The sequence below is a fragment of the Zosterops lateralis genome (assembly GCF_965231275.1).
Source record: "Zosterops lateralis genome assembly, chromosome: 10".
Classification (NCBI taxonomy): domain Eukaryota; kingdom Metazoa; phylum Chordata; class Aves; order Passeriformes; family Zosteropidae; genus Zosterops; species Zosterops lateralis.
In genome coordinates, this window is record NC_139770.1 from 14,953,286 (window position 1) to 14,968,169 (window position 14,884).

The 14,884-nt window shown below is 36.9% G+C and overlaps 1 protein-coding gene across 3 annotated transcripts in view; it reads right to left on the reverse strand.

Annotated features, from left to right (window-relative positions):
• The window catches only part of PLS1 (plastin 1), a 41,417-nt gene that overhangs the window by 18,565 nt on the left and 7,968 nt on the right, over nt 1-14,884 (reverse strand). For all 3 annotated transcript variants that reach the window (XM_083868964.1, XM_083868965.1, XM_083868963.1), the window contains exons 2-3: nt 3,904-4,011; nt 391-554 (exon numbers count right to left, since the gene is read on the reverse strand). In XM_083868964.1, coding sequence (XP_083725090.1) covers nt 391-554; nt 3,904-3,976 — 237 coding nt within the window. In that variant the 5' untranslated portion in view covers nt 3,977-4,011. The remainder of the gene's footprint in view (nt 1-390; nt 555-3,903; nt 4,012-14,884) is intronic.

The following is a 14,884-nucleotide window of genomic DNA, read 5'->3' on the forward strand; positions in this document are numbered from 1 at the left end:
ACTCCAAGTAATAAACAGCGTTGAGTATAGAGATTAAGCATAGTAAAGCACTACTAAGAGCATTTAGAGGCTGGTGTCTAATTCTCTGCTCTTTTGTCAGAGCAAGGGTTTACCCAACAGTTCTGACAATCTGTAGTCGTTCCCCTGCCTTGGAGGAAACAGAAAACAAGACTGATTGCAACTACTATTCTTTCACATGCTGCTGAAATCAGAACCATTAAATTAAATAGGAGTGTGAAAGATAAAAATTAGAAGAATAACTGTATAGGATATTCCAGGTTATCGCAGAAAATGCAAAATAATAGTTACATATAAAAATAGTACTTAGTTTACCACTTAATTCTCAGTACATATCAGATAGTAGAGAATCATCCAAAGGGAATGTCTTACAGAGACAAATTCTTCAAAGTTGATTTTCCCATCCTTGTTGCTATCTGTCACTAAAATTATTTTTTCTACAATCTCCCGGACTTTGTAACCAGGCAAAGGCAGACTTGCTTCTTTAAAAAGGTCTTGAAGCTCATAATCACTGACAAACCCACTGTTGTCAATATCTGTAGAATGAAAGCACAAGTTGTAATATTAACATATGCATATTCATGTACTAAGGTATGGTAAGTGTTAAGAATAAACAAAGGATGATAAACACAGTTCTAGGAGATGAGTGTTTCTTTCTCTCATATAGGCAAGTAAGTATGAAGGAATGCTTGTGGATTAGAGGCACAACTGTCTAGGACTTGTGCCATTGTGTTATATGCTTTCTCAGGAACTCTCTTATGATCCCAGAGCACAGATAAAACAAGATAGCAAATTTGCAATTAGTGAAGTGTAAGACTTTCTTTTTTTTCAAGGCTCCCAACAAAATTATCTATAAACCTTCAAGTCAAAGAGACATCAATTATATATATGCTTACTACAATATTAAACCATTTTCAATCAGTAAGCTCAAATCTGATGCAGGTTGTTATTAGAAGAGCACACTTCCACAAGAAAAACTACTTAGACAAGAACTCTGCCTGACTGCATTTTATTTCTTATCCTGATATCTGATAAACATTTTCTGTTCTTTAAAACTTTTGATGTGGTTTTGCTTGTCTGTGAAGAATAAGTCTGAGATGATCTGCATCTGTTTATTAAAAGTGACCTTCTTTAATCTATTAACTGGCTCTGTTAGGAGCAATTTGAGCTGCCACCTTCACTTACACTTGCCTCCCAAGGCCACATGGCAGGAATGTTCATGTACAGCAAAGTATCGGAATGCTTTTATTCAACAAGAGGTTTGATGTTTTGGAAAGAAATTAATGGCTGTATCATAAAAAAATAAATTGAGTATCATTTGTGTTATTCATGATGAATAATGCAGCAGCATAGAAACAAACAAAAATACCCTTTGTACTTTCACCTTTGGACAATCTCTTTGCAGAAAACTATCTTGGATTCATCCTAGTATAATAAAAACTCATTTTACACACCCATGTTTTTATCCAAAATAACACATAAATGAATCAACTGCATTGCCTGATGCTATTTTTTTAAATCTATGTATATTTACATATATACATGTATATGTATATTTATACAAGCAGAATTTGAGCATGCCCAGTAAAATAGTCTTACCTGTGCCTTGCCCAAATCATAAAGAGAAGTACTTTTAAAAGCAAAAAAGCTGTAGTTCATACACAGTATAGATGAAGTCCAACCAAATTCAAGTCCAAAAGAAATCATATCCTGCCCAAGTAAGGCGGGATATAATGTCCATAATTTTATATATTTAATGCTAATATTTTCCATGTTTGACAACAATTTTCAATGACTTTCATGATCATATTAGAACTCCTGAAAAATACTAGTTTATAGTATTTTCCCAGCTCTATGAATGATATATTTGTAAGAAATTTAAGAGAACATCACAATGAAACAGAAACAGATGATGTGGCCACTTTTCTTGTCAAGAAAAGTGTCAAGGTGTCTTGTCAAGCTGGTCCCACTTTGGGTTTTCTTTTCATTTACTAGTTAAAAACTTCTCTTCATACTGAATTATTATCAGAACTCAGCCAATAATACCAGAGTGGATGAATGCCTCTCATTACAGAAGGGCAACCAGAGAAACGTGCTTTCATCTCCAGCCATAATTAATTGCTATACAGTATTTTTTTTGTAATCCATAATGCACTATGTAGCTTCTGTACAGCTTCATAAGAAAGCTCCATTTCACTGCAGACAAAAGGCTAAAAACATGGGGTAAAAAAATAATTTTGTGGTTTTGATACTACAAAAAGTTCACAAATCAATACACAAACTTGATGTCTGTATATGTATTAATTCATCCACTGCCTTGCAGACATGTAAGACCACACATAATAACAGAGATGGTCTAACCAGCAGAGGACATGCTCATGTGCTCACTCAGATTACCAGCTATTTTATTTCTCTAGGTTCATCTTTCACTGAGGGTAAGTTTCCATGATGACAAGCTGAGAGTTAAATAAATGCCTTCTCTCAGTTTACCAATGTAGCTGCAAGCACCTTATCCATAAAGATATTAAAAATGTGAAAAAAAATTATAAAAGTAAAGATGCTTAAATTTTATGTTTTACAGAAAAGATAAGGAAAAAAATGCTTCTCAGTGGAGAAACACAGGAGAATTACAGATAATTCTTAAAGTAGAAATATGAAAACATGCAGGCGGGGAATGGAGAAAAAGAAGGAATGTAGATGGTAAAAACCAAACATATAGAAAAGCTGTCAGACAACACCAGTGAGTCCCTACCTATGCTAACCTCTCTCAGTAGACTGATACATGTATGTAGTGCTCTTCTCCTTGGTCTGTCATTCCAGCACCATCAGGATATAAACTACTTGAGTTATAGATGTCCTGATGATTGTTTAACAGCAACTCATGAATTATCTTTCATGGATGCATCTTACTCCCTTTAGAACTTCTACTCTTTGTTTGGTCTCAACAACATCCTGAGTCAATGGGTTCATTGTTCTATTATTTATTGTGAAGTTGGTTCTTTTTATTTTAATCTTCCTAACTCTCTACTGGGGCATCACATGATACCTGTATTGGCAGAACCTGAATAATTACCTCTTCATTTCTCCACATTACTCATGGTCTTCCAGATCTCTAATATACAATTTCCCAATAGTTTCTATACCAAGAAAAGACTCCTAATATTTAAGACTTCTTGCCTAAAATGACCCTGTTCCCTACATCATGACTTATTACAAACATGGTTGTTTGATTTCCTGAGCTGCATAGTGACACATCACCCCTCAGAACTGCAGTAAATAAGAAATAAAGCAGATAGGAACATTCACAACAGCAGTGCAATCTGGAAAAAAAGGTTAGTTGCTATATAATTTCTTACACTTTCTGTCTGCTCTGATTAATCTGTAAACATCCTGTGAAGCATACAAAATTGTACAGTTATTTATTAACATCAGCTAGCTACAAAGGATCAAAAAGATCTCCAAGTTTACTTAAAACATAAAATTTGATTGAATAAATGAAATTATTAGTTCACTAAAGCATGCAAGTAAAGCAAAACCCAAGTGTCAATGATGTAACATGAAAATATATAACACCTGAAGCTTAATCAAACGTTCTTCAGAAGTAAGGAGCTGAAAAAACTGAATTTTGAGACTCATTATATAGCATAGACAATAACACAAAATATGCTACCACCCTGCAAGAAAATGCATCTGCTTTTAGTGCTGAAGTTGAAAGAAATTCAGTGAAAATAAGGGGCTCTATGTAAACATTCTTTCTATAGTTTTTTAGATATTATTGGCAATACAGCCCTATCAAAACCAAGTGATCCACAAAGATTTCTTCCACTAATCTTAAAGAGTTTTGCAGTGTTAATAGTACTTATGATTCCCTTATTTAAAACATACCTATTTTGTCAAATGCTTCTCGCAGCTCTTCAAGCTCTTCACGAGATATAGTAGTTATGTTGTTCTCCATCATCAGACAGCAGAAGTGTTGTCCTCAATTGCTAATACCTAAAATTAATAATAAAAAAGTAAGATAGATATAAGACAGGCTGTAATTCCAGACACATATAAGTTACTGACCTATTCAACACAAGGTACCAGACCTGAATGACATGTCCAGGACTGGCATACTTAAAACATTACAAATAACACTTTAAAGTACCTCAAATATCTAGCAATTATTTTCATCATAATGGCAAGTGAAAATTCACAATAACAGCATCTGCTTACATACATTTAATGTTTTCATTTGCATAGAACGAGCTCTGCCTAGCAACCTACCTCCATTGCTTGAGTGGTCTTCCAGCATTAAAATCTCCTCACACTTCAACAGACAATTTTTGGAAATATTAATTTCTGAGAGAGATGCAATATCATTGCCAAGCAGTGGTCAGTGCTGGGATCTAGTCCTGCAAAGCACTGAGCACTACAACATTTACACAGCATAAACCCCAGCGGGACACTTCCAAGTACCTGCCTACAATCCATCAGTGAACACTGGGGAGCCTTTCCACAACTGCTCCAGGAGGTACCACCTCTGGAACTCTGCCACTCTTCAGACACCCTGTTGTCTCCTAACACTATCAAAGAGCTGAATGAAGGGTTTTACTGAGCAAAGATTGGAGTATCAGTGTGAATTTTTCTCTACTGACCTCCTTAGAAAAGTGGAACAAAACAGAAGGCACCTTCGCAATGGTTGATAAAATCCCATAAAAGATTTTGCCTCTTATCAAAGATTTACTGCAACAGGATGATTCAGATTTATTGGTGGTAAGTGCAGCTTTGTAAAGGAGTCACGCACAGTTGTGTCAACACACAAGTTTAGATTTGCATTTGCCGTTTTCCCCTGTGCTGTGCCACTGGCACACACAGGGCAAGCCCAGGGCAGCACAGCCCTGCCTGTGCTAAGCTCTGAGCAGCACCTGGCTAGAGAGAGAGAGAGCACAGGGTGTTTGTTACAGGAGGGGTTGTGCCGTTCCTAAACATCCAAGTTTCATCTTTGCCTTACTTTATAAGCCAAAGGTGGCAAAAATCCACCTCACATAAATATTTTCATCAGTTGTTCTAAACTTGTCTTTTCCTTCTGGTTTAGTTTTTTTGCTTTAGAGTAAGAAAAAAAACATTCCTGGAATGACCAAGCTCACAATAAATACATTCAGATCTGCTATATACAGCTGCTTCTTCCCCAAATATCATGCATTCCAGCAGAACAGGACTGTTACCATTGGACAAAACTCTAGAAGAGGAAACCTGACTTCAACAATTGGTTTAACCATGAATCACACTGGATGCCCTTAGGAAAGACTGTACCTTTGTTTCCCACCTTTTGTGGAAAATTTTTCTTCCACTATGCTATATAAACAGAGTTCTTAAACAACAGTGGGTTGTTTTAAATAGACCTTGCCTATTTTACCTGGGTTAGTATTTTCTGTGTCTTCACTGGGACACACTGTGAGTCACACAGGATATGGCCCTGAGTGTGGGTGGCAAGTTAAGTCTTTTTCCTTCATGTCACTGGGTCTTATTTAAGTACTAAAATCCTTCTTACCCATTTTGCTAAGCTTACTAACAGCATGTACCAGTCTCCATGCTGAAAAGAAAAGAAATTAAAATATATATTCAGAAAAAAATAACCCTTCACACAGATGTTTCTGGAAGTGCAAGTACCTCCACTGGGAACCTGGTGTGGCAATTAAAGGAAAAGAGAACTGTGGAAAAATGAGTGAAAAGAATAAAACATTTAAATGCAAATTACTAAGCAAATTTAAAGGGATCCAAATCTAAAAAGAAAATCCCCAAAACCAAACAAATGACACTCCTCTGAAATACAGAAATGGCATGACAAAGCATAAGTGAAATATTTAGCTATGCAAGTATCAAAGACAACAGCATTTTTGCTGGCACCATTAATGTTTTTAACTATTTACCATTATCATGACTCAGATCTTATAAATTTCTGCAGAGTTGCATGCAATTAGTTTCTCTCCTGCCCTTTTATGATTAATAATTCAGATTTTCCGTCACATTCTATTCCATAAAATAGCAGTCTTCGATTTCCAAAGACGTTGATTATTTCAGTTACACAGTAGAAACATCTGTTCTTGAATGAAGCAGAAAAAAAGCTAATAACTGCTCTAAAGAGACAGCCTTAAATAGCCTATGATATCCTTACAGGGTAAATTATCTGGTCAATTAAATGGCAGACGTGCTGCAATCATGGTTCGGGCATTTGGGAGAGACAGAGTTTGAACATTCAGAGACAACACCTTAACTAGTCAGACAATTCCAGTCCACAAACAGGGACCTTCTATCTAAGCTAATAAATACCTTGCACACCCAGGCTCATCACCACCCAAGATGACTCAGGGCACTGGTGATTCTGACAAGATTTGGCCTCCGGAGGAATCTTGCAACTATGACTACTTGTTGAAAAGTAAATTAATTTTCAGAGAACATTTCTCTGTACTCCAAGAGAACATTCATATGACACCTAGATTTTCTGTAGTCTCCACCTACATTAAACTGTTTCCTGCTGCTCCAGGACAGGGTAGGTACAAACACTGTTTTAACGCTGATGAAGTACCCTTTTAGTCTTTTTAGTCTTTGAAAATATGCTTAATGTGAACTGACAATATTTATGCAATACTAGCCTGCTTCCTATGCCTGGAAGGCTTTTTCAGTCTAAAGACAATTCACCGGACTCTGCTGGAAATCATCCGCATCCAACTAAGATACAAATTACTGTTGGTACCATCACGGTATTTCTTTGTGTGTAGAGGAGTATCTGTGGCTGACAATCCACGAAGGATGAAGTGAGTAGGTCCAAGAGCAGCTCCTGCCACATTTTTGACCTGTTATCAAAGCTGTCAGAAAAAACAGACCAGATAATTGGCAATCAGGCCCAATAGTTGTCTCTATCCATGCAGGCAAGCAGCAATTTCTTTTCCAGATCTTCATTTCAAATTCTATTTGCCTCATTTCCACACGCAGCTGCTACTACAGTGACAATGGAGTTTAGAATGCTGACTCGAGAGCTTATTTTCTTTTGTTGCTGTTCTTTTTGTCTGCATCAGGGACACACCTCCTCCATCCCTGCTGCAAATACTGCCTATTGCTGCATCATTCTTAAAGCTGTTATCTCTAATGACAGCCAAGAGAGCATCATTTGCATATACAGGTTGTGCTTTTATGTCAACAACCAGCTGGTTATTATTGTGTACTATCTGTAATTACAAAACATGAAAATTCTCCTTCTCTTATTTGTCTTTGAATCTGCCATAGATTCTAAAATCCCCCCAAAATACAGTTTAACCTGTAGTATTCCTGTGTTAGTTATCCAGGACTCTTTAAGTTGATGTGATGAGAACAGAGTAGCTTTCAAGCACTATTAGTGTCTTTTAATCCTTCTCCAGAATAAACTAGGAGTTCTATCCAGTCTCAGTGAGAAAACGCATTATAAGGTATAAGACACACAAGAGAAACTTTAAAACAAGAATATGCATCACATATTCCCCTTAGTAAGGAAAGAGGAAATGCTAATTAAAAATTACTGGAAATGTTTACATAAAATGACAAAATGAATAACCATTAAAGTTCAGTGACTTTATAATTTTATTATTATTGTTGTTTGCTCTGGTACAGCACAGAAAGATAGCTTATCTTTCCTGTATCACTGGTAAGGCTGCAGGAGACATCATTAGGAAAAAAATGCACTGTATAGTGTCCAAAGTGAAAGAAGCCTTGATTGTGAAACACAGTCACGGAATCACAGAATGCCAGGCTGGGAGGCACCACAAGAATCAGCCAGTCCAACCTTTCTTGGCAAAAGCACTCTCTAGACAAGATGGCCCAGCAGCCTGCCCAGCCAAATCTTAGAATTGTCCAATGTCTGGGAATGCACCACTGCCCTGGGGAAGTTATTCCAATGGCTGACTGTTCCTCTTTGTGAAAAAATTGCCTTGTGACCAATTAGAACGTCCCCAGGAGCAACCTGTAGATATTATCCCTCCTCTTTTCCACGTGACCTCTTTTTACAAGGAAGTAATCACCCTTTAAATACTGGAACATGGTAATAAATGTTTCCTCTAAGCCTTTTCTCAAGGCTGAACAGACCCAGTTCTCTCATTCTTTTCTCCTGTGGCACCTTCCAGTCCTCTGATCACCTTTGTGGCCCTTCTCTGCACCCTTGCAGCCTGTCTGCGTCTGTCTTTGTGGCAGGAATCAAAACTGGACACAGCATCCCAGGTATGGCCAGCTCTCTAATTAGCTCAGAAAGAACTAATCTAACACACTTGTAGGCTGACAAGCACTGGGCTTTATAAAGAGATTAAAAAATAGACCCACTCGAAATGCAATAAAGAGAGTGCTTATCAAACTTAAAAACAGGAGAGCACAAAAAGGTCAAAGTAATTAGCTATATATATACATACAAATACCTACATATATATATATATATATATATAAAGGTATTGCAAGCACATGGCTAATTTTTGAAAGAAGAGATGGGGTATAATTATGGTATCAATTACAGTTATTAGCAAAAGAGTATGAAGAACAAAGTTCTTCCAATATGATACAGTCAGTCTGACGCTTCACAACCTGGAACACTCAGAGATTGTTTCTCAGCCTGGGCTTATAAACATTACTGGATACATTTATGATGATCAAACGTATTTAATTACTAGAAGTTGGAGGAGAGCAATGAAGAAATATATAAACCAATATTCAACATATAAACCAAAATCCATGGAATTTTCCTCAGTCTTTTATGAATGGCATTACATAGTGAACAAAGTACAATTTAAGAGGGGAAAATAGTATTTTTAACTTTGCCCAAAAGTGTATGCACTGACCTTTGCTAAAGGAAGGCTATCAAGTCAGCCAAAGTGATAAATTTTGTGTCCATAAAATATGTATCTCATGAAAAGAGGACTAGATGCACACTGAAATTAATTACTCACTCCATAGGAATTTATTCAACATAGTACAGTAACTCTGGTCAGTAACACAATCAACATTTCCTCTATGCCTTTAAGATAAACCTGGATGACTTATGAATAAGCAGTAAAACAAGCTGAGATATCTAATTATTAGACTGGCCATGGGCCTGCTCTGAGTTCACTTACTGTCGTATAAGAACAGAACAATTTCATGAGGCTCAGGTCAGGATTAAGAGCAATTCTCTAATAAGGCTGGTAAAAGCTTTCTTTGGAAAGATACCTTTCATCCAAACAAATTGTCCTCAGCTTCCTTTGGCTACTGAGTGTACAGAATAGCCATGCAAATTTATCAGCAGTATCAGTTTCACGCAGTTTCCTTTACATGCATCATTCAAGAGGATCTCAAACTGCCTGTGCTTTGTGTTGTTGTATTCAGCACTCCAAATAAAATATGTCAACAGAAACCTCACCTATGTCTATACCACTTGTAGGCAAGTAACTGTGAAAAGGGCTGTTGCACGCTGAGTTCATGGGAGAACCTTGCATGAAACATTCAGGAAACTTACTCTGTTTACAGTCTTGCTACACCAACATTTTGGGCTGAATTTGCCCAAATGGATTATCTCAGATCACAGGTGACCCATTCTGCTGTGGTTAACTTGTTATTTTTTAAAGATTTCTACAAGTTTCACCTGCTTCCACCACAGAGCTATGAGTGTTGTCATCAAGAACAAATCTGAAATAGTGATATTCTCTGTGAAACTGGGACATTGAGGTGACACAAATCAATACCACCAGCCCTGCAGAGCTGCGCACACAAGTTACTACATTCTAATTGCATTTTCTGATGTTTATGAATAGTGTCATCCTCAATACTAGTTATGGTTAGATCATTTCTGCAAGTAACAGAACAGCAAAGGAGTTAAATTTATTTCTGTAATGCAGTGTCCAGGGCTCCCTACCCGATAGCAAACCATTTCCAGGCAAATACATAAACAAAGCTGCTTCCATGCAACAAGCAGCTTTTCTTTAGGACTTGAAAATACCAGGCAAATCAGTATTAGAAAAATAGAAACAAGATTTTTCTTACAGATCTCTTGACAAGACACAACACTTCTGTTTTTCAGAAGACAAGATCAGATGGTCTACAAGAACAATGTACCCCTTAATATGAAGCAAAATCATTCTACTTTTGAGATGAGATTTATGTTGTCCATTATGAAAATGTCAAGATTCAGTATCTTAATAATCTTCATATTTTATGTAATTTAAATATACTACCTTTCCAATAAATTATGGAGTACAGAATCAAAGTATACAAGATTAAATAATAAACGTGCCATAATACAACAACAAATTAAGAGACACAAAAACAGTTTCCCTCCAGAATTTTTAACATGGTTAGATTCAAAAAACTCTGACCCAAAGTAAAAGTTGGATACAGTGAATCTGCTCTTACTTTTATTATGAACAGCCCTTAGCTTGGTGAAAGTTCATTAACAGCATGTAGATGGTATCCAAATCATGTCAGAAGAACTATTGACATAAGGAAAATGGAAGTGTAGGAAGAACCTGAATACGCTCTAGCCATAAATCTTAATTACCTTTTATGCTATCTCAACATCTCTCATGGTTTTCATTCCTCAACAACACACATATTTAATCAAGAAAAAGAACACAAAAGGCATAAGGACTTGATTTTTAACATAAACATATCAACTATCCACTAATAAGACTGTTTCCACTAAAAAGTCTTTTCAGAATTCACTGTGAATAAAAGCAACTTATGAAATAGAATAAACAAGAATAGAGTTATTACATTCTACAGTAGAAAAGGATGGTCCTGTTAGGTCTTTTTAAAGATGTTTGAGCCTATGACTTGGTAGGCAAACAGCTTGGAAACACAAGTTTAAATGCCTGGATGACATCAGAAGCTTGGAAGGTGCTGCCAACCTAAAGCAGTTCAGCTCTGGAACATCCTGTCAAGCCTTACAGCTGGCCTAAAGGAGATTAGTTACTTTGGCATTCAGGTACAGGACATCTTCCTTATTACCACAGCAAAGGTACCAGGGTTATTAAGAACACGTTTCTCAATTGTATTCCAACAGCTTCAACTGGAGCTGCATTTGTGGATTTTCAAAATATCTAAAAATCATGCCATAAATAAAGTAATGAAAAACTTGGGAAACAAATTAGTGTAATGGAACTGCAATCTCCTTCCAAGGGAGACAAGAGCAGTCCTTGTTTGGTGCTGCCATGGAAACACAAGTGTTAGTGTAAACACTCAAAGTCAATTCCATAGTTCATTACACAGAATGTCATATACATACTACACACAACTGCAACACAAAGACAAAAAACAATGGGCAAAAACAGTGTCAGAAGTAGGATTAGGGAATTCCCCTGGGAGACATGGGATCACACAGAAGACCTTCAGTTTGTTGAGCAAATCATGTAACCAGTGTCTCCTCAAGTCTATTGGAAAATGTACATTTGTAGACATCGTTAGGATTGTAACACGTGACCCTTGTGGGTGTGGTTCTAACCTTCTCAACGTAAATCATTTCAGTGTTGCTTTGCTTCCACCCTATTGTCCAGTCTAGAATATTTTTTACCTTTTACTGACACAAAACTACAAAACTACTTACAAAGGAAATCACAAATCCTGGTATAAAACTTGCTGCTGTGTAGCTTACACTTGAGAGACTCATCTTCATCTCTGTGTTTCTGATACATGACTATATATAGTTACTATTGGGTCCACTTCTATTTGCCATTAAAGCCACATGTATTTCCAATGAAAAACTTCATTCCTGTTAGTCATGAACATGTTTTTCTTAGCTCAAGAACACTAAAACTGTCCACTATAACTCACAAAAATAATGTTAACAGAAGTGAAGCAACCTCACCACTTCATCTTTTTATCCAAGAATCTGAAGCTGGAGTTTTGAACATAAATTAAACATTTAAAGGCATTTAAAGGCACTGTTCTGAAAGTAAAACCCCTGCTTTTCCATTTTACACAGGGCAATGTATTTAAGTAATCCATGATTGCAGAACTACATTCAAATTAATTAGCAAGGAAGTAACAGTTAGAATTAAGGTGAATTAATAGAAGAAACTTCTTTACAGGTGTAAACTTCAAAATGTTTAGGTGGGTCCAGGAAGCATCTGATTGAGCCTTGAACAGAAAAAGTTCAATTAATACAATGTATTCTTTCATTTAGCTGACATATTCATATCTCTTCTCACCATCAATATAATTTGCCTTCTGGATGGGTCATTTGATACTCTTCAAAAATCAGTTTACTATACTGAAACCTATGTCCCATGCTGACTCATCATTTGGCTTCCTTGCACACAAAAGTGCTAGACCGTCCTTCCCAGAGAACTTGTTCAAGCTCCCATCAAGCACCTTCCCTGCTCTTCTATTCCCAAGGCTTCCCTTGCCTCACTGACCTTGTCCCCATGTGAGTATCTTTGCTTGTGCATCACTTCTGAATGTGTCCACAGAGACCAGGAAAATGCCCTGTCTCTGGAGGGCCACAGCTGGCAAGGATCATGCTTTCCAACTAACACTGGAAGCTGCTATCTCAGATGCTGAGACCAAAAGCAAAGAAAAAATACAGGCTGAACCAAAACTACAGCAGCCAAACACAGGAACTGTGGCAAAATTAACTCCTATGAAGGCCAAAGCATCATAGCAGTTTTAACATGCACAAACATGTTAGAAGGAAAGAGTACCAAAAACATAAAGAAAATTTGATGAAAAAGTAGGGAACAGTTAACTCATAAAACCCCTTTGATTATCAGTAACTGCTCTGAAGAACAGAATTATTTTCTAAAGTCCAAACTTTGTGTCTCTGAGTCATTTCATTAGAGCAAACTACACTAAAATATAAATGGAAAGGCTACACTACTAAAGGCCAGTTCGTTCAGGAACTCCATCCTCAAGTCACTCTTTTGTGCCTAGGCTGATATTACATATCAAGTTTACAATAGCAAAAGAGAGTTAAAAGACACACGAGCAAACGATACTTAATCTCTTTCTTTCTCTGTCTAGGTTTAGGAACATGCAGCTTTTGTTAGCATGCAATTACAATGACAAATATAAGATGCATTATTTTAAAAGGAAATTTCAGTTGGAAAACATCCTGAAATACTTATTGAAATACCTGTATCAATAAAAACTCATACTCAGAGCTCATGATGTGTTGACAGAACTCTCATTTGACAGCAGGACTTTTTAGGTATCCCAGTAATCTCAAATAAGATTCATATGTCAGAGTTTATATTTTAATTTTTTTTTTTACTTCCTTAATAAACTATAGCACTGCTAGTTAATTACTAAACAAAAAAGCTAATGAGAAGCAGTAGTCTGGATTACAAAAAATAACTTTTCCAAAAAAACCACAAATCAGACCGTAAGCAACTAAAAACCTCAGGAAATATGGAATAATACCTGTCTTCTGTTTCCAAATACTTCCCATTAATATCAGATTAACTTTTTAAGCCCTGCTTTCCAGTCACTGGAAAGACTTGAAGCTTGTTTTAGAATTAAACGGATCCTTGTGTATTTTGTCAACCCCACAAACTGTGCCAAATTACAACTACACAAATTATGAGCTTCACAGTTTTTGAGACTGCTGGCTTTTGCATTTTATCTACTCCAATCAAAGCGTACTCACCTTCAACTGTTTAATCCGTTACAATGCCACTGATCTTTTGCCAGGCTGTCAGTGTTTGTCCCAAGCCTCTGTTTCTTCCAGGTTTGGTGCCACTTGAGAGGCAGGACATACTGTACTACTCCCTATTCTTTGCTGAGGAATAGGCTTCAGCCTTCTAGAGCATTCATAACTTCAGAATAGGATCTTTTTCTTAAGCCAACCAGAATATTATGAACCATTTTTCTCTCCTCAGAGCATGAAGATAACATTTAGTTACCACGTAACTGAAAGAGCAGAACTATGAACAAAGCTCTCGGTGAACAAACAGTAGAAGAGGCAGAAGGGGAGGGAGGTGCTAAAACACCACAACAGCAACACTCCACAAAACTGCCTGTGTCTGTTCTTTGGTAGCTGAGGTAGGAAACCTCAGCTTGCTACAAATAGTAAAACTCCAGCAGAGAGACACAGGTTAACTCTTACTAATGAACTTAGCTTTAAGGTCACCCCAGACGTTAATCATGGGAATATCATTAAGAGCAACAAGAGAAATGCATTCATTCTGCCCTCAGCAGATGAATTTACAGCCACATATTCTTCATACTCTGGCTAACTGCAGTTATAAAATAGTACTGAATAGATGCATGGTGCCAGAATATTTTCCAGTTTTCATTAATTATCAGATGGCAGTAAGGCCTTCTGACACCCACTAATGCCTCCTTCAGCTCCACATGGTCCAAAAGATTATTAGATTAGACTGATCAGCTACTATACTGCAAGCAAGCCAGGATTTTCTGTCATGGAAAATTCATAGGTTATTTTTGGGTTTCTTTTTTTATTGGTCCAGCTAGAGGGAAAAGGAGGGTCCTCCACAATACGTGGCAAAAGCAACTGGCAGCATTTCAAAGCAGAGCCCACAGATGCCCAAGTGCCACCTGTTTGCCAGCTCAGAGCCTTGAGGAGCTATGTTTGCCCAAGTGCTGAGGATAAAAGGAGCACATTAGTAAATCTGAGTAACTAAAGCTAAATAGAGTATTGTTTGTACCTTCTAAACTAGAAGACAATCTGGGGCACACAGGAAGCTCATTTGCTGGTGCTGTAGTTCTTAATAATTAGGCCAGAATAAAACATCTACAGTTGTTGTTGCCAACTGTCATTTTTAATCATATTTTGTAGATGAAAAAGAACAAAATTCCTGAGCAATTTTTTTTGTAACTAAATTATTCAAAATCTCAGCCTTAGGATTCCTGTGATTAGGAGATAACTAGATATTCTTTA